The sequence below is a fragment of the Mastigoproctus giganteus genome, chromosome 1, assembly GCF_048544385.1.
Source record: "Mastigoproctus giganteus isolate SK-2022 chromosome 1, ASM4854438v1, whole genome shotgun sequence".
Lineage (NCBI taxonomy): Eukaryota > Metazoa > Arthropoda > Arachnida > Uropygi > Thelyphonidae > Mastigoproctus > Mastigoproctus giganteus.
This window is the reverse complement of record NC_143575.1, coordinates 178,989,855-179,009,984: the sequence shown is the minus strand read 5'-3', so window position 1 is coordinate 179,009,984 and position 20,130 is coordinate 178,989,855. Positions and strand designations below refer to the sequence as shown.

Below are 20,130 nucleotides of genomic sequence, written 5' to 3'. Positions count from 1 at the left end.
TCAATGTTAAACTTCATTTGCCACCTCTCAGCCCATCTGCTCAACCTTTCCAGATCCTGTTGCAGCAGCATAGTGTCAGTAGTGTCCTTGACAACCCTGGCAACCTTCGTAGTCTGCAAACTTGGACATTAAGCTTGATATACCATCATCAATATCATTTATAAATACAGAAAACAATAATGGACCCAATACTGAACCCTGAGGGACTCCACTAATAACATTAGTCCACGATGAGCAGTGTCCATTGATTACCACTCTCTGTCTTCTCCCCCTTAACCACCCCTTTATCCATAGTAGCAATTTGCCTCCAATGCCACACTGCTCCAATTTGTGCAGCAGTCTTCCATGTGCAACAGTATCAAAAGCCTTTCTAAGATCCAAGTATATAATATCAAAGTTATTCCCTGCATCCAGTTCTTTTGTGACTGCTTCATAGTATCCAATCAGATTGGTCAGGAAAGACTTCCCCTTAACAAAACCATGCTGTGTCCGAGCTATAACTGAAGTCTTGTCTAGATGATCCTGCAGTGCTTCTTTAACTAGTGCTTCCATTAATTTTCCTGGAACAGAAGTTAAACTCACAGGTCTATAATTACTTGTGTCAGCCTTTGATCCTCCTTTGTGAATTGGGGTCACATTTGCCATCTCCAGTCCATGGGTACCTCCCCTGAGTCCAAGGAAGCTCTCATAATTATGGCTAAGGGTTTGCTTACTTCCTTTGCTGCCTCCTTTAATATAACTGGATAGATCTCATCCACCCCAGGTGCCTTTCTTGTGTTTATCTTCAACAATTTCTCCTCCACTTTACTCTCAGAGATTACAAGATTCTCTAGCTTATTGCCAGAGTTGAATACACCTGTGGCATTCCTCTCGCTGAATAACTCCTCATGTGTGAATGTCGATGCAAAATATTCATTTAGTTTGTTAGCTACCTGAGCAGGATCATCAACAGTTAACCCATCGATATCCAGTGGACCAATCTGATTCATCCCCTTCCTTCTAGAGTTTACATAAGTAAAGAACTCTTTGCTGTTTTTCTTTGCATCCCTTGCCAAAGATATCTCATAATCTGCCTTCGCCTGCCTAACCTCCTTTGTAACTTGGTTACAGAACCACTTGTATCTATCATAGGCTTCTGTGTCACGTGTTAATTTGTATGTATCCCATGCATTTTTCTTCTCTGCCATATGTCTCATTACTTCATCTGACATCCATTTAGGCCTAAAACTTGAAAAATATTTCTTAGTTGGTATGTAAAGCCTAGTAGCTTCCAAGATAAGTTCTTTGAATGCTTTCCATTTTGAATTTGCTGTTGGTAACATCATCAGTTGGTCCCACTGTATAGAATTTAAATACTGTCTCAGTCCATCGTAGTCACCTTTACAAAAGCAATAACCCTTCCCTTTACCCCTAATGGTAGTTACCTCTTTGAGTAAATCCCACTTCAGCACACTGTGATCACTGCCACCTAGTGGTTCATTTATCTGCAGATTCTTAATGCATGAAGAATCACTACCGATAATCAAAGCATGAGTATTACTCCCTCTAATTGCCTCCCAAACATGCTTATGTAGAAAACAATCATCCAATAAATCCACAAAAGCCTTGCTAGTGTGTGAGTGACCAGCCCCCAAATTCCAGTCAATATCTTGGAAATTAAAATCCCCCATTATAAGACTCTCTGATTTACTGGCCCACTCTATTTCCCTGTACAGTTTCTTATTATACTCATCAGAGTCATTAGGCCTATTGCACACTCCTACTCTCAATTTTGATCTCCCAGTGCTTATGTCACACCAAACTGACTCGACACTGCACTGTCCCGCGATGTCGGCAGGCCTCACTTCCTTGGATTTAATGTATTTCTTAACTAATAGCATAACCCCTCCTCCCTTCCTATCCTGTCTATCCTTTCTGTAGACATTGTACTCCCCAAATTCCAGTTCTGCATTCCTTATATCTGTGTGACACCACATTTCTGAAATCCCAACAATATCTGCCTTTGATGTTTTGAGCAATACCTCAAATTCATCAAATTTATTTACTAAACTCCTAGCATTGGTGTACACGCAAGTATACATGCACCTATTCTTTTTCTTAGCTACCCTAACACAACCCATGTGTTTACTTGTACCCCAATGATTCCCAGCAGTCTCTGAAATATCCTGCATCTTATTTTCCAGGCTGCTGCTCATTCTAATAGAAGCAGTGCAAGAATCACTTTCACCTCTGCCAGTGGCTACTGTTAATCTATTAGTCCTTGTATCCGCCCAATCTAGCAGTTTTCCGACCCACCTAACACTGCCTCGATAGCATCAGCAAACATTCTTGCACCCTTTCTATTTAAGTGTATCCTATCCCTGTAGAAGCAGTCTCTCCTGTTAACAAGTACAGTCCAGGCTGAAAAAAATTCTACCCCTTGAGCCCTGCACAATCTTTCCAGGGCCGAATTGATCGACAAGGCTCTCATCATATACTCCCTCCTATCGTGTCTGGACAGAATTGCAGACACTTTCAAATTCAACCCTAATTCACGGCTAGGAGGACATACCCACTGTATTAGGCAATTGTAAGACCACATTTGGAATACTGTGTCCAAGTATGGAGACCTCATCTGAAAACAAGACATCAAGCTTCTTGAAAGGGTCCAGGAGGCATCGGTAGAAGGACAACTGTATGAGGAAAGAGTCCATTTATGTGGGCTACAGAGCTTGGCAACCAGGCACTTTGGAGGTGACCTGATTGAGGTTTACAAGGCTTAGAGGGATTAGTAAAATGAATGAAGGTGAAATTGTCACTGTTATAAAGAATTCTAGAAGTAGGGGTCACTAATTCAAATTATGCTTGAGGTTTAGATTAAATTGTAGGAAGTTTTCTTTTAGCCAGTAAGCTGCTGATTACTGGAACAAGTTACCCTCACAGGTAGTTGGGGCTGACAATTTGAATAAATTCAAAGGTCAACTGGATACTTACCTTTGTGTGGAGGGAAGCATATATTTTGTGTTTTCTTGTCTACTTGGTTGTTTTATTTTTTGCCAGTGCAGCAAAAGCCTGTGGCTTCCTTGCACTATATGGCAAATACTATTACAATAATGTCTAGTCAGACAAGATTGTTGCTTAACAAGTGTATGCTGTGACTGCTGTGTAACTGCATTACTGTTTAGATGGTCCTGCATTACTACTTTAACCAGTGACCTCATTTTTTATGGGACAGAAGTCAAGCTGACAAGTCTGTAATTCACTCTTTGATATTCATTTGTGAATTGGGTATACATTTGCACACCTCCAATCCATAGGGACCTCCTCCGAATTCAAGGATGCACTTATAATTATGACTGAAGGTTCATTGACCAAATTTTCTGCTAGTCGAGAGCTTTTACTGCAAGGTGAGATATTCAGATGTTTTCAATGTGTCAGTTGAAACTTGATGGAACCATGCGCAGTATTACTCTGAAAATGTTGAACTCCGACAGCTGAAGGCTGTGTACATTGGGGGAGGAGTGTAAGTTGTTTTCTAAAGTGTTAGTTATGAAAGTTAGTTGATTGAAAGTGAAGAAAATTACAATGCTCAATACAATGGAAGTTCTTTTGTTAAATGTAATGATGAAAAATGTGATCTTTTGCTAAAGTTCTTCCTGATCAGTTGTTTTTGGGCATCCCTCTCCACAGCAATCATTAAGTGAATATATTCATGAATGTTTCTCAATACTGTCTCTAGCCATAGTTTGTCTTATGATCTGAATGAACTGAAGAGAGCTGTTTTTGGAAGAAGATGCTAATTATTTGAGGAATTTATTCAGTAATGTCTGATCCAAGATTCAAGTCAAATGAAATGAAAATGATGTAATTAGAAACAAATGGAACAAATGATGTTACCAATGTTGCATTCTAAATGGGAAGCCTTCAGGGATTTAATTTTGGAGGCTGCTAGGCTTTTCGTTCAAACTAAGAAATACTGTTCAAGGTTTAGGCCTAAATGGATATCAGACGAACTAATGAGGCCTGTGGCAGAGAAGAAAATTGTATGAAATGCATATAAAGTATCAGGTGACACAGAAGCCTATGGCAGATATAAACTATTCTGTAATCAAGTCACCAAGGAGGTTAGGCAGGCGAATGCAGATTACGAGAAATCCTTGGCAAAGGATGCAAAGTAAAACAGCAAAGAGTTCTTTACTTGTGTAAACTCTAGAAGAAAAGGGATGAATCAGATTGGGCCACTTTACATAGATGAGTTGACTATTGATGATCATGCTCAGCTAGCTAATAAATTGAATGAATATTTTGCATCTATATTCACACATGAGGAGCTATTCAATGAGGGGAGTGCCAGAAGTTTATCAAACTCTAATAGGCAACTAAGTAATTTTGTAATAACTGAGAGCAAAGTGGAGGAGAAATTGTTGAAGTTAAACGTAAAAAAAGGCACTGGGGTGGATGGGATCTATCCAGTTATATTAAAGGAGACACCAAAGGAAGTAAGCAAACTCTTAGCCATAATTATGAGAGCTACTTTGAACTCATGGGAGGACCCCATTGGACTGGAGGCGTGCACATGTATCACCAATTCACAAAGGGGGGGTTTCAAAAGGTGACACTAACCTATAGACCTGTTAGTTTAACTTGTGTTCCAGGGAAAATAATAGAATCACTGGTTAAAGAAGCATTGCAGGATACCTTAACTATTCTTGGGGGGATACAAAGACGAATAGATTAATAGTAGCCACTGGCAGAGGTGAAAGAGATTCTTGCACTGCTTCTATTGGAATGAGCAGAAGCCTGAAAAACAAGATTCAGGATATTTCAGAGACTGCTGGGAGTCATTGCGGTACAAGTAAACACGTGGGTTGTGTTAGGGTAGCTAAGAATAGAAATAGGTGCATGTATACTTGCGTGTACACCAATGCTAGGAGTTTAGTAAATAAATTTGATGAATTTGAGGTATTGCTCAAAACATCAAAGGCAGATATTGTTGTGATATCAGAGACTTGGTGTCACACAGATATAAGGAATGCAGAACTGGAATTCGGGGAGTACAACATCTACAGAAAGGATAGACAGGATAGGAAGGGAGGAGGGGTTATGCTATTAGTTAAGAAATACATAAAATCCAAGGAAGTGAAGCCAGTGGACATCGCTGGACAGTGCAGTGTCGAGTTAGTTTGGTGTGACATAAGCGTTGGGAGATCAAAATTGAGAGTAGGAGTGTGCTATAGGCCTAATGACTCTGATGAGTATAAAAAAAACTGTACAGGGAAATAGAGTGGGCCAGTAAATCAGAGAGTCTTATAATGGGAGATTTTAATTTCCCAGATATTGACTGGAATTTGGGGGCTGGTCACTCACACACTAGCAAGGCTTTTATGGATTTATTGGATGATTGTTTTCTACATCAGCATGTTCGGGAGGCAACTAGAGGGAGGAATACTCTTGATTTGATTATCAGCAGTGATTCTTCATGCATTAAGAATCTGCAGATAAATGAACCACTAGGTGGCAGTGATCACAGTGTGCTGAAGTGGGATTTACTCAAAGAGGTAACTACCATTAGGGGTAAAGGGAAGGGTTATTGCTTTCGTAAAGGCGACTACGATGGACTGAGACAATATTTAAATTCTATACAGTGGGACCAACTGATGATGTTACCAACAGCAAATGCAAAATGGGAAGCATTCAAAGAACTTATCTTGGAAGCTACTAGGCTTTACATACCAACTAAGAAATATTGTTCAAGGTTTAGGCCTAAATGGATGTCAGATGAACTGATGAGGCATATGGCAGAGAAGAAACATGCATGGGATACATACAAATTAACACATGACACAGAAGCCTATGATAGATACAAGTTGATCTGTAACCAAGTTACAAAGGAGGTTAGGCAGGCGAAAGCAGATTACGAGAAATCTTTGGCAAGGGATGCAAAGAAAAACAGCAAAGAGTTCTTTACTTATGTAAACTCTAGAAGGAAAGGGATGAATCAGATTGGTCCACTTGATATCGATTGGTCAACTGTTGATGATCCTGCTCAGGTAGCTAACAAACTAAATGAATATTTTGCAGTAAGCTAGAGAATCTTGTAATCTCTGAGAGTAAAGTGGAGGAGAAATTGTTGAAGGTAAACACAAGAAAGGCACCCGGGGTGGATGGGATCTATCCAGTTATATTAAAAGAGGCAGCAGAGGAAGTAAGCAAACCCTTAGCCATAATTATGAGAGCTTCTTTGGACTCAGGGGAGGTACCCACAGACTGGAGATGTGCAAATGTGACCCCAATTCACAAAGGAGGATCAGAGGCTGACACAAGTAATTATAGACATGTGAGTTTAACTTCTGTTCCAGGAAAATTAATGGAGGCACTAGTTAAAGAAGCACTGCAGGATCATTTAGACAAGACTTCAGTTATAGCTCGGACACAGCATGGTTTTGTTAAGGGGAAGTCTTGCCTGACCAATTTGATTGGATACTATGATGCAGTCACAAAGGAACTAGATGCAGGGAATAACTTTGATATTATATACTTGGATCTTAGAAAGGCTTTTGATACTGTTGCACATGGAAGACTGCTGCACAAATTGGAGCAGTGTGACATTGGAGGCAAATTGCTGCTGTGGATAAAGGGGTGGCTGAGGGGAAGAAGACAGAGAGTGGTAATCAATGCGCACTGCTCGTCGTGGACTAATGTTATTAGTGGAGTTCCTCAGGGCTCAGTGTTGGGTCCATTATTGTTTTCTGTATTCATAAATGATATTGATGATGGTATATCAAGCTTAATGTCGAAGTTTGCAGACGATACAAAGGTAGGCAGGGTTGTCAAGGACACTACTGATACTATGCTGCTGCAACAGGATCTGGAAAGGTTGAGCAGATGGGCTGAGAGGTGGCAAATGAAGTTTAACATTGACAAATGTAAAGTACTACACATAGGAAACAGCAACCCCAGAGCAACGTATCAACTCTGTGGTACTACACTGACAGTGGTAGAGAATGAAAGGGACCTGGGCGTGGTTGTGCAGGCAGATATGAAGTTCTCTGAGCAGTACAGACGGGCTGCAAGAGTAGCTCATGGTGTATTGTCAATGATATATAGGAATTTTTCTAGCAGGGATAAGGAGGTGATTATTCCCTTGTATAAGGCAATGGTCAGGCCACACCTAAAGTACTGTATACAGGTCTGGAGGCCTCATTTCAAGAAGGATGTAGAGTTGCTGGAACGAATACAGAGAAGGTCAACAAGATAAGTGAATGGAACAAAGGGGTGCTCTTACGAAGAAAGGCTTAAGTTTTGCAAATTACAGTGTCTGGAAGCTAGGCACCAGCGAGGTGATCTGATAGAGGTGTATAAAAAGCATTGAATGGTTTGAGCATGCTCAATGCTGATGGGATTCTCCCACTTGCTCAGAATAATCACCTGAGAGGGCATAAATTCAAATTGAGGAAGGACAGATGTGGGATAGACGTGCGGAGATTTGCCTTTAGCCGGCGAGTGGTTGGTTGGTGGAACAGACTACCATCCCTTGTCGTGGACGTTGATAGCCTAAATAAGTTTAAGGCTCAGCTGGACAGGTATTTTGAACGAACAGAGGGGTGAAGTGGAAGTGGTTTTTTTTTTTTTTTTCTTTTGGCTGATGCTGCATAAGCTTGCTTTCTTGCATCAAATGCCTGTACTAATGCTAATGCTATTACACTGGAGTCTAGACAAGACTACAGTAATAGTTAAGACACAGCATGGGTTTGTTAAAGGGAGGTCTTGTCTGACCAATTTGATTGGATACTATGATGTGGCCACAAAGGAACTGAATGCCAAAAATAATTTTGATATCATATACTTGGATTTCAGGAGAGCTTTTGATACTGTTGCACATGGAAGACTGCTGTACAAATTGGAGAGGTATGGCCTTAAGGGTAAGTTGCTACAATGGATAAAGGGATGGTTGAATGAGAGACGACATAGAGTGGTAATCAATGGACACTGCTCTTCGTGGACAAATGTTATTAGTGGAGTTCCCCAGGGTTCAGTGTTGAGCCCATTGTTGTTTTGTATATTTATCAATGATACTGATGAAGGTATATCACGTTTAATGTCCGAGTTTGCAGATGATACAAAGGTTGGCAGGATTGTTAATGACATCAAAGACAGTATGCTGCTCCAACTGGAGCTAGATAAGTTGGGCAAATGCGTGGAAAAGTGGGAACTGTAGTTTAATATTGACAAATGCAAATTTTTATGTGGGTAGAGGTTTAGACTGGATTGCTTGAAGCTTTCTTTTAGCCAGTGAGTTCTTAATTATGGGCATAAGTTGCTTCCATGGATTCTGACAGGCTGGGGAATTTCGAAGGTCAACTTATAGGTGCTTGAGGAGGGAGTCATATAAGTGGTTTATTTTGTTATTTATTTATTTATTATTATTTTTTTTAAATTAATTAAATTACTTTTTAATTACTGCAGCAAAACCTTCAGGCATCTATACACCATTCATATGGCTAATACTAATACTTAAGCTGTATCTGTTAAGATAAGTGATATTCCAAAAAAGGAGGCATTATCAAGGTTTTCATTCCAGCAAGGGCATTCATCCTTGCATCTACTGGCCCTAGGTCATCTCAAGATTACTGATCATAGAGTTCTTGTTAAGGCATTTTTCTGTCTTGAGGTGTTTCCAGGTTCATGGTTCATTTAAAGAGTAGAAATGTTATTCCCCTTTAAGTAGAACAAACCTCTGTAGCAAATCTTGAAATTCATTGGCAGCTACCCAGTGAGTGATGAATTATAGTGCATCTGTCAAAGCAGTCCATCAGGCTGTAAAACTGTACAGGAGCATGAAACATTGCTGTGAAGCAACCGGGCCTAGTGCTGGGGGTGTGCAAGTGAAGCACTTGCCACATGCACTGCTAGATGCACTACTGCATATATATATATATGTGTGTTAAGATATGATATGAATTAGGGACTGTTAAAAGGTTTTGCCTCAGTTGTTGTTGTTGTTGTTATTTGGTTTTTAGGAGCATTAGCAACTAAGGCCATATTGCTCCGGTGCGGTGGTCATTCCCTGACCTTTCCGCATCCTCCGTATTTGGTGGTGAGGGGCTCGAACCCCGGTCTAATCAAGAAGCGTGTGCTACGCACTGCTGCTCCTTCCCACCTGGCTACGGAGGCGCCTTTTGCCTCAGACACCACAAATGCTAGGGCCAGCTTTGGAAAAACTGCTTCTTAATAGTCACTTATCGATCATTTATGAACTGTGGTATCAGCCCTTGCCTTCACAGCTCATAAATGAGAAATAAGGGTTAAGGCTTTTTCTCTAAGACCCCAGTTTTTGTGGGTCTTAGAGAAAAAGTATCTTGTGGGACCTTCAAGATGCATTTTTTTTTTTTTTTTTTTTTTGGTAGAAGAATCCTCTTTCCACACAATTAATTTAGACCCGGAAGCATGTCTTCAGTATATTACAAGATTTGAGCCTTCTATCTTCGTGTCATCTCCTACTCTCACTGATGGGACTCACTTAGATGTGTTAGCTACCATCAAATTTACAAAAGACCAGCTAACATCAGCTATCAATTCAATGTCTCCAACAATAACAGCAGGGAATGATATAGTGCCACATTTGTGGTCAGATGTGTGAGTCTATATCTTATTGATTGCCTCCTCAGAATCTTTAATGACACTGACTTCAGAGTGTCATTAACTCCAACTGCAGATGTCAGACCCATTGCCATAGCCTAAGCTGCCTACCTACTAAAACTACTCGAGAGACCTGCTGCTCCCAACTTTGCCCCTGCAGTTCTTGCAAATAACCCCCTCAAATCCACTATGTCACTATCTATGAATCTGTTAGACACTTCCTCCAGAGTTCTCAACTCTTGAAGAAAATGCAGAGATCAAGTGTTGTTTACATTGATCTGTAGTCAGCATTGATTGCCTCCTCTATCTCTGCCAGGAATACTACCACATCAAGGGAGAGTTAACTTGCCTCTCCAATAGGAGACTTGCTTGCATTTCTCCAATCTCTCTTCACCTCAAGAACATGTTGTTTAAAAGTAGGCTCCAAGGTTCTCACCCAAATGTTCATGCAGCTGTTCCTCAAGGAGGATTGTTGTCTGGCTTTCTTTTACTGCTGCTGTACCCTATTGTCACCTCCCTTCCTAATATTGTCTACTATGCAGATGACATAAAGCTATTCACAGTTATTAAAGCTGGATATGATCCACAGCCTAACTCATCACTTGAATACTACTCTCTGTGGATTGTCTCAATATTTTTCTCACTTTGGTCTTAGCTTAAACCTTAATAAATCAGCTCCGATGACCTGTTCCCTCAAGATAAGTACCAACTGCCTTCAACCAGCCATACTACGAACATCCATTCCACAGGTTGTTTCTCACATTGACTAGAGATCACGTTTGATTCCAAGTTGACCTTTCATGATCATGTCACTCATCTATATACAAAGAGGTTCACAATGTGATAGTGAGCAAAAACAGCAATTACTTTGTCTCTGATCTTAAGAACACTGTTAAATATGTCAACCGAATTATCCACTTGGTAGTCCTATATACAGTGGAAATTTGAACATCCACTGCTCCCACAACTATTTACAGAATGTTTGTGGATGAATACTGGTTGTTGAAGTGGATTACTTACAAATATCCTATCTATTTAGAACTTTGCACATCACAAGCTCTTGCAAGAGCTCTTGATTATCAGAGGTTAAATGTCAAAATTTATAATGCATGGCTGGTTGCAACCATTAAAATGCTCATTGGTGATCTGAATCATCCTGATGCTTGAGAACCAGAGTGGAGGATAGTCCAACCAGCTTTTTGAGTGAAATCTCATCTGGACTAGCAAGCAATGGCTTCAGTCCTTGAGAAGATTTCTCCCAACACAAATACTACCTGCAGTCCAAGTTCTCAACGATGGCTTTTATAGGTAAGTAAACCTGTCTGCCATCTTGTGTATAATGCCAAGTCCACCACTGTATTCTACCAAGGCCAGATATCTCAATGTTGACTTTGGCTTTTTCCATATTAAATTTTATTTCACTTTCTCATTTATTTTACTTTCATTTTACTTAAAATTTTATTATTTCCTCTTATTTGAGTTATTCTTTCAGCAAAATACTCTGTAAAACCCTTAGCCTGTGGCCATTGTGGGTTCTGGCAACGAAGATCTTATGTACAGTAAATTCTTGTTAAACTCATTTTATACAAAGTACTCATTTACATGAAGCACATAACCATTCCCCTGCAAAAGGATAGGCTTTTCTATGTAAATATATTCATTTCTTACAAAATTTGGTTAATATGTATTACAAAGTTATTTTTCACCCTGTGAGAAATAAATATTGTCATTTTGTATGTTTAATACAAATCTTGGTAGAGCTGTCTGATTATTGCCCCTATTATTGCCTCTGACCACCTGGCTCCCTACTTCCCGAAGGATGGCACTGACTTGTTAGAAATTAGTTTTGTGTAAACAAAAGCAGTTTATGGTAGCTACAATGTCAAGTGCACTTGGAAAAACATCTTTCTGAAGAATGAGTCGTTAAATTAACAAAAGAATAAAAAGTTTTCTAAGTTGTTTACATGCACTCCCTCTCTCTCCACGGGAATAAGGTCAGTTGCAATTGTTACCCCAGTTCAAAGAGTCTTTTGCTACCGTATGCAGCAATCTATTTTTTGTGCCATTTTATCTGAGCCGATGTCTTTTATGGAACTTGTCTTTAAATTAATTTAAAATTTGTTTATATTAAATCTTATCTAGCAGTGTTATGGTGACAAGATGTAAATGGACGGAAATAAGCCTGGAAATTAAACTAAAAATTATACAAAAGGCTGATAGGATGGAAAGAAGCAAAACAGGCATTGCAAAGGAATACAAAATCCTTTACCTACTTTATCTACAATACTGAAAAAGACTTGAAGAAGTGCGTGGCACTGGAGCAGTGATGAAAAACAGGAAATGAATTAGCATTAGTAGAGGCATATGATGCAAGAAAGCAAGCTTATGCAGAATCAGCCAAAAAAAAACTTCCACTTCACCCCTCTGTTCGTTCGAAATACCTGTCCAACTGAGCCTTAAATTTATTTAGGCTATCAACTTCCACAACAAGGGATGGAAGTCTGTTCCACCAACCAACTACCCACTGGCTAAAGGCAGATTTCTGCAAATCTATCCTACATCTGTCTTTCCTCAATTTGACATTTAATTTGAATTTATGCCCTCTCAGGTGATTATTCTGAGCAAGAGGAAGAATCCCATCAGCATTGAGCATGCTCAAACCATTCAAGGCTTTATACACCTCTGTCAGATCACCTCGCCGGTGCCTAGTCTCCAGACAGTAATTTGCAAAACTTAATTTGTGGTGCAAAACACGAGGAGCTTGAAACAAAACTTTTCGAGTGGTACCAACAAATACATGCATTTAATTTGCCAATATCAGGTCCAATTTTATAAGAAAAAGGAAAATTATCTAGCTCAGCAACATGGAATTAGTGATTTCAAATGCAGTAGTGGGTGGCTTCAAAGATTTAAGGACAGGAATAACTTGGTTTCGCGAAATGTTTGTGGTGAGTGTGGATTAGTCGACAAAGAAAAGGCTACAGACTGGTTGTGTTCTGTACAGTCCAGTCTTGAAAAATATGCGGCAAAGGATATTTTTAATCATGACAAGTTAGATTTATTTTATAATTTGCTGCCAAACAAAACATTTGCTGTTCGAAGAGTCTTGTCATGGTGGAAAATTTAGTGAACAAAGACTCACTGTTCTGTTATGCTGCAATTCAGATGGCAGTGAAAAACTACGCCCACTTGTGATTGGTAAGTTTTCCAAGCCAAGATGTTTTTAAGCAGTTAACCAACTTCCCTATGATTATGAGGCCAATAGAAGTGCTTGGCTTACAGTCAGAATTTTTCAGTCTTGGTTATCAAAAGTGGAAAGAAGAATAACTTCAGAAAAAAGGAACATTTTGATGATTCTAGATCGTTGTACAGCACATGCTGCCAAGAAACTTAAGTTGACAAATATACGGCTGTTGTTTTTCCCCCTATACCACCAGTTTAATGCAACTACTTTTTAATGAAAGCACACAAGGCATTATTTATAACCTCAAGACAGCATACAGAGCCCACCTGATAAGGTACTTGATCCGTAACATAGAAGGAGGGAACAATTTGCAGCCAGATTGGAATGTCTTGGATGCTATCCGTAATCTTGTTATTGCTTGGGACAGTATTGCATCAAGTGTAATAATCAACTGCTTCAGAAAGAGTGACTTTGGAGAGAATATCATCGAAAAACATGGTCCCGCAGAACGAATGTGATAGTTACATTGAGGAATGGAGGTATTTGAAGGAGCATATGGATTTTGTTGGCAAATTTAAAGAGTTTGTGAAGGTGGATGATGAAGTTGCTACCACTGCAGTGGTAGCAGTGAGCTTCACTGCAGAAGAGCTGCTGAGCACCAATCAAATTGATGATGTTTTTATTACCAGCGGCAGCAAATGTAAAGAAGCGCACACGCTGCCATCTAAAAAATGCCCAAAATGCATTGAACATAATAGAGAATGTGTTGGCCTGCAGTAACATTAATAAAGAAACAACTATTGCATTTGATAATGTCTGTGCTGTAGTTAAAAATGCATATGTTGTTTGCACAAAAATTGTGCAAACAACATTGGATTCTTTCTTTAAATTAGATTAATTTATTAAAAAGTTAATGGTTTGTATGTCTTCTTTTATATTAAGATTGTAATTATTTTTAATGCAACTACCTCTATATACTACTAAAATATTGTATATATCAAAATTACTGTACTGTACAAAAATACTGTACAATATTTTAATTTCCGTTAATTGCTTTTTTCTTAGTTGCCTTACAAATAAAATCTTTAAAAAAATGTTATTCCTTTTACTGTGTTGTTAGACAAAGCTTTTATTTTATTAATTTAAATTAATTTATTTTTGATATTTGATATACAGTATGTACCAAAAAAAAAAAAAAACAGTAAAATTTTAACGCTTTTGGGGGATCTCATTACTACAAACCTTGTTATTACAAAACATGAAAATTTAGATCCCTTGAACTTTGTATTATTGAAATTGAACTGCATAATCCAGAATTAAGGCTTGGACAAAACATCATCCCAGTGTTAGCAGAAGCCAAATTCTTAGGACTTCTTTTTGACAAGAAGCTGATCTACACATTGTCCTTAGACATCTGTCAGCTAGGGATGAGGTTTACAAAGAGTTTAACATTCGCTATGCCTCCTCCCCAACTTCATAGCATGCAAACTGATGTAACATACTTCACCTATACAATGCTCTTGTCTAATCTAAACTAGTTTTTTTTTCCTGGTGTATGTTTCTGCTAGATATGACACTTTAGTCGTAGACCTAATCCATTCTTAGGCTATCCATATTTTCACAGATAATTTTATACATTTTCTGTCTGAAACTTCTATGTCAAAGAAAATGAATAACTTTTGTCTTTTTTAATATATGCAGTTGACTTTTGCTTATCAACTGAAATTTGTGTCTTAAAAACTCTTTATGGACATCAGTTTTTAGCCACAATGGTAAAACTTATATAACACTAGTCAGTCTGTCATTGGATCCTTTGGTATTGGATCTCAGAATTATTAATTGATCTACACAGTTTTCTTCACTGTAGCATGTTAAGTTTCTGACATATGACTTTTCCCTTGAGAACTGGAGCTGGAGGAATGCTGCTATGCATTTGCTTATCAGGAGCTCTTTGCAGAACATTGAGTTTATTTTGACTTCTTGCATCAACACAGCTAGTTTGAAGTGAGAATAAATCTCTGTGATCACCTGCCATCCTCTTTCACAGCAAACATCCAAACAGATCTCACCAGAAAGTAGCATATACACAGCCAAAGTTACAAGTGACAGAACTAGCTTTAGGGGGTGTAAAAACTAACCATTAGTAGAGATGTATGGTATACACTGATTTTTTTTAAAGAATATTATGGATTTTATCAGTGGCATATCTCGCTCGGCACTGTTACAGATTCGGAAGTTGCTGCACTCTTCAATCTGAATTTGATATCTGCTTCTAGAATCCAAAGCCACATTGTGATCAGGGTAAATATTCATAGATTCCTTTTATTTTTTGACTTGTTGCTTTAAAACCTAAGCTGCTGATTCACAGTAAAATGCTAAATAATCATTTCTCTCTCTCTCTGTCTCTCTCTCTCTCTCTCTCTCTCTCTGTTCTAACCTTATAAATTCTTTGAACCAACTGATCTAATCTCTTTGGGTTGTCTTTTTTGTATAAAGACATATTTATAATTATCATGATTGATTTGGTTTGTAAAATAACTCACTGTAATTTTTCATTCATACTAATTATTTTTTGTACTGTATAAAGATTTATTTGAATTCTATTAGGTGATCTCACCAAAGAAGACGAAGTCTTAGATTGGTTAGTGCATCAAATGAGTTCTGATGAAATTGAGGATGTTACTCCCAAAATACTTCAACAGATGATTAAAACTACAGAGTATTTGGCTGTCTTATTTTGTACGTATAATTTTAGAAAAGTTGCTAAAATTGATATGTGATTTCAAATAAAAGTCTTGCAGCAGCAGCTGTGCTTTTCAAATTATTATTGTGGAATTAAATATTTTTTCTATTATGAAAGCAAAATAACTTGCGCTAACAAATTTTAATTGTATAAAATATAAGATATATAAAATTGTATAAAATATAATGTATAAAAGTATGCCACTTTAGGCTACAAGTGTTATGATGATCATGAAAATGAGAAGTAGAAAGTTGTAGCATATGCAGTATTGTTATCTAGTTTATTTTTATGCAAGGTAGATGAGCATATACATTTATTATGTGCTTTGAAATAATAATATTATTTAAAAGAGAATATACTTTTATTTGCTAAACATCATATTCTTTTTTATATAGAAATATTAAAACAGAAAATGCAAAAGCGGGCTGAAAATTTAATAAAATATAGGTAAACCTCATTAATTTAAATCTCAAGGAAACTGAAATTACCACTCAAGTTAAATAAATTAGAATTATGTGAACATTTTACAAAATTTTAGTAAGGGTAAAAAAAAGAATGAAATTATTTTCTTCTACTGCTATCACTGCCAGTTAATCTTTACAAGTAGGTATCCCTTCCTTGGATCTTTGCGACAATCAATGATAGACAAGTGTAGCTCCTCCCACTTATTGCTCTGACAGGCTGCTAATTACCAGTGGTTTGTGTTAGATCGAATGCAGTCTTTCCACTGACTAAAGCCAGCAGGTTTTCATTAGAGTTTACGGAAACACAGTACCATATTCTAAAGATGTGAAGAATGCCACCAAGGTCCATAGGATACTGGTTGCATTGACAAGTTGCTAATTAACAGTAGTTTGTTAGAATGAATACTGTCTTGAATCTGGAAATGAGTTCCCCCACCCCTTGGTGCTGGTTTAAAATAAGGAAATGGGTCTGCCCATGGTGCTGATTTAAAATCAGAAAATGAGTTCCCTCCCTCGGTGCTGGTTTGAAATCGGGAAAAAAGTCCCACCTCACCCACCCTCTGGCACTGGTTTGAAAGCATTTTCCGATTTTAAAACAGTGCCAAGATGGAGGAACTCATTTCCCGATTTTAAATGAGGATTAAGGGAGACTCATTTTCTGATTTTAAACCAGTACCAAGGAGGGGGAACTTTGATTTCAAACCAGCACCAAGATGGCATTCACTCTATGCATTATATTGCTTCTTTACAAGAGGATATCCATATTCCCTCTTATCACTTGTTGCAAAGATCCAAGGGAAATCACTTGCATGGCAGCATAATGTCACGTGACCAGTCTGTTGGGAGGAGCTGTGCTTGCCAAATGTACTGTGCTGGGAATGGAGAGAGGTGGTTTACCAAGATCATCAGTACAAGAGTTAGAGGATAAGTAAGATGCTAGTAAGTCAGCTTTATCTTTAGCTGATGTGACATTAGAATCATTGGGTTTTATAAGGAGTATAGATGGGCAAATGTTGCGATCAATAGCTTTGGCAACGGACCAGAATGCTCAACTGTTGTTTGTACAAGAAGCAAGATTTCTACTTTTAGCCTGTTCAAAATCTAGTTTGGACTGATTAATAACTGCTTTACAATTGGTGTGGGCTTTGCTGTAGGCAGTAAATGAACCTGGAGATTTTGATGCAAGCCAATTGCTAGCATCATTCTTATCTTGAACAGCCTTGGCACATTTATTGGAGAACCAAGGTTCAGATAAAGGACGAGATTTTAAGTTGGAGTGTGGAATAAAGGATTTCATCCATATAAGATTAATTTCACTGATACCATTTGAGCAAACATAGAATCAGACAATTTAAAACAGCAATCCAACCAAGGAAAAGAAGAATAAAAATCTTACAGACTATTCCATTTCGTGTTCTTGTAATGCCAAACAACACGAAGTTGAGAATGGGCACAAGAGAAAGGCTCCATTGGAGAAGAGACTGTCACCAAGTCGTGATCTGAGGTGCCTAGAGGACCGCTCAACTCAACCATGTAGTTGGATGGGTTATTTATTAGAAAAGGATCAAGAGTGTTGGTTGTTTGGTTAGGATTATCTGGTATTGTGATAGATAAATGAACAATCTGTGTGAGGTCATTAGTAATAGGGTCAGCATCTCTGTCTGTGTGACTAGAAAATGAAAGCTAGCTGCATAACAGGTAAACAGCTGGATGCACAAGCAGAAGGGAGCGAACTGTTTATAAGAAGCATTAAAAAGTTGCTTTCTTTCTGCTCACTGTAAAATAAGGTTTTGAATTTATTAATGTTAAACCCCTAGCATTGTCGCTGTTGTGGGTATTATTGATTCAGGCAAACCAATCACTGCCTGCAATAAAGATATATTAATTTGAATGTGAATCACATCAATTCAGATTAAAAATTAGTCACATTTCAAAATAATTGTACTGATTCAGCATACAAAACCCCATTTGCACGACAGGAGAATGAATTGAAACCACTTTGGATTATCAGTTATGTGGAATTAGCTGATATAAATTAACAAGATTTACCTGTAATTTCTTCCCTTATATACAGTTTCAATTCTTTGTAAAGTCCAATGGTAGTCTCCTGTTATGGCTGAGTCCCTCATTCTTTGATATCATCATTCCATTATACTTGTATCTGTGTGGAACCTTTCATCTTCTTTAACACCAATAAACTCCAAATTATCAGGTTAAAAATCTGTCTACAAATATTAAAAGTGCATTTTAAGGGACATCAACAACTTAATTTTCATAGTGTAACAGCTCTTCCACCACTTGTTTATAGGTTATTACCTAAAAACCTGAGAAGTAAAGATTTAAAATATTGTTATGCAATTGGTGGGTAATTTTTGTTTTAAATTGCTGTCAAATGTTAGTTTTCTAAATTTGCAGTCCAACAAAGATTACTTTCTTGAATTTTGGATCAGTTAATTTTAATAATTTTTCCTGGTTAAAACCATCACTTTCTTTATCCACACTCTTTCACTAAATATTTCATTAAGACTGAATTTGTTATCAACAGAGGAAGAAATAGCAATATTTGATGAAGACACCCTGCAATCCAAATAAAAGCATGTTATTAAAAATCACCACACAACTGCTACTAATGTTCCTTATATTTGATTGCATTCAGTATTTAGGATAGTCTCATAAGTTTTTTTTTTTTTTTTTTTTATTCAAACAGAAAGGTTTACAGCTGTTATCATAAGCATTAGTAGAGGCATATACTGCTAGAAAGCAAGCTTATATAGCATCAGCAAAAAAAAAAAAAAAAAAAAGGCCCTTTCCCATTTCACCCATCCATTCACTCCAAATATGTATCTAATTCTGCCTTGAACTCATTTAAGTTAGTTGTTGACCCCCACTATATAAGATGGAAGTTTGTTCCAACTATCAACTACCCACTGGCTAAAGTCAAATTTCTTCACATCTCTTCTACAATTTTCTTTCTTCAATTTGAATTTATATCCCCTCAGGTGAGTAATCTGAGCAAGTGGAAGAATCCTACCATCATTGAGCTTCCTCAAACCATTCAAGGTCTTATACAACTCAATTAGATCACCTCGCAGGTGCCCAGTTGTCTGCAGAACTCTTAAGTTCTTCATATTGCAGCATCACTGCAATTTGCAGAAATTAAGCCGTTCCTGGTAATAGCAACTCTTCGTTCCACTCACCAATCTCAATGCACTTCTCTGTACTCATTCCAGCAGCTCAACATCCTTCCTAAAATGAGGCCTCCAGACTTGTATGCAGTACTCAAGGTGTGACCTGACCATTGCCTTATACAAGGGAACAGTCACCTCCTTATTCCTGGGTGACTCCGTAGCCAGGTGGGCAGGAGCAGCAGCAGCAGTGCATAGCACACGCTTCTTGTTTAGACCGGGGTTTGAGCCCGTAACCACCAAATACGGAGGATGCAGAAAGGTCAGGGAATGACCACCGCATATCCCCAGAGCAATATGGCCTTAGTTGCTAATGCTCCTAAAAACCAAATAACAACAACAACAATCCTTATTCCTGATTGTAAAATTCCATGAGCTACTCTTCAGCCTGACTGCACAATTACACCCAGGTCCTTTTCATTCTCCAACACCCTGATTGTAGTACCACCCAGTTGGTATGTTACTCTGGGGTTACTGCTATCCATATGCAGTACTTTACATTTGTCAATGTTAAACTTCAGTTGCCACCTGTCAGGCCATCTGCTCAACGTTTCCAGATCCTGTTGCAGTAGTGTACTATCATTACTGTCATTAACAACCCAGCCAACCTTTGTATCATCTGCAAACTTGGACATTACCCACGATGTACCTTCATCAATATCATTGATAAATACAGGAAACAACACTGGACCCAACATCGAACCCTGGGGGACTCTACTAATAACATTAGTCCACGAAGAGTAATGACCATTGATTACCACTCTGTCTTCTCCCACTCAATCATCCTTTTATCCATTGTAACAACTTGACCGTAATGCCATACTGCTCCAATTTGTATAGTAGTCTTCCATGTGCAACATTATCAAAAGCTTTTCTAAAATCCAAGTATATGATATCAAAATTATTTTTTGCATCTAGTTCCTTTGTGACCACATC

The 20,130-nt window shown here is 38.1% G+C and overlaps 1 protein-coding gene across 1 annotated transcript in view; it reads left to right on the top strand.

Moving 5' to 3' along the window:
- The window catches only part of LOC150091328 (uncharacterized), a 693,262-nt gene that overhangs the window by 164,283 nt on the left and 508,849 nt on the right, over nt 1-20,130 (top strand). Inside the window, exon 9 of the mRNA XM_090375165.1 lies at nt 15,410-15,541. Within this exon, the coding sequence (XP_090231291.1) occupies nt 15,410-15,541 (132 nt within the window). The remainder of the gene's footprint in view (nt 1-15,409; nt 15,542-20,130) is intronic.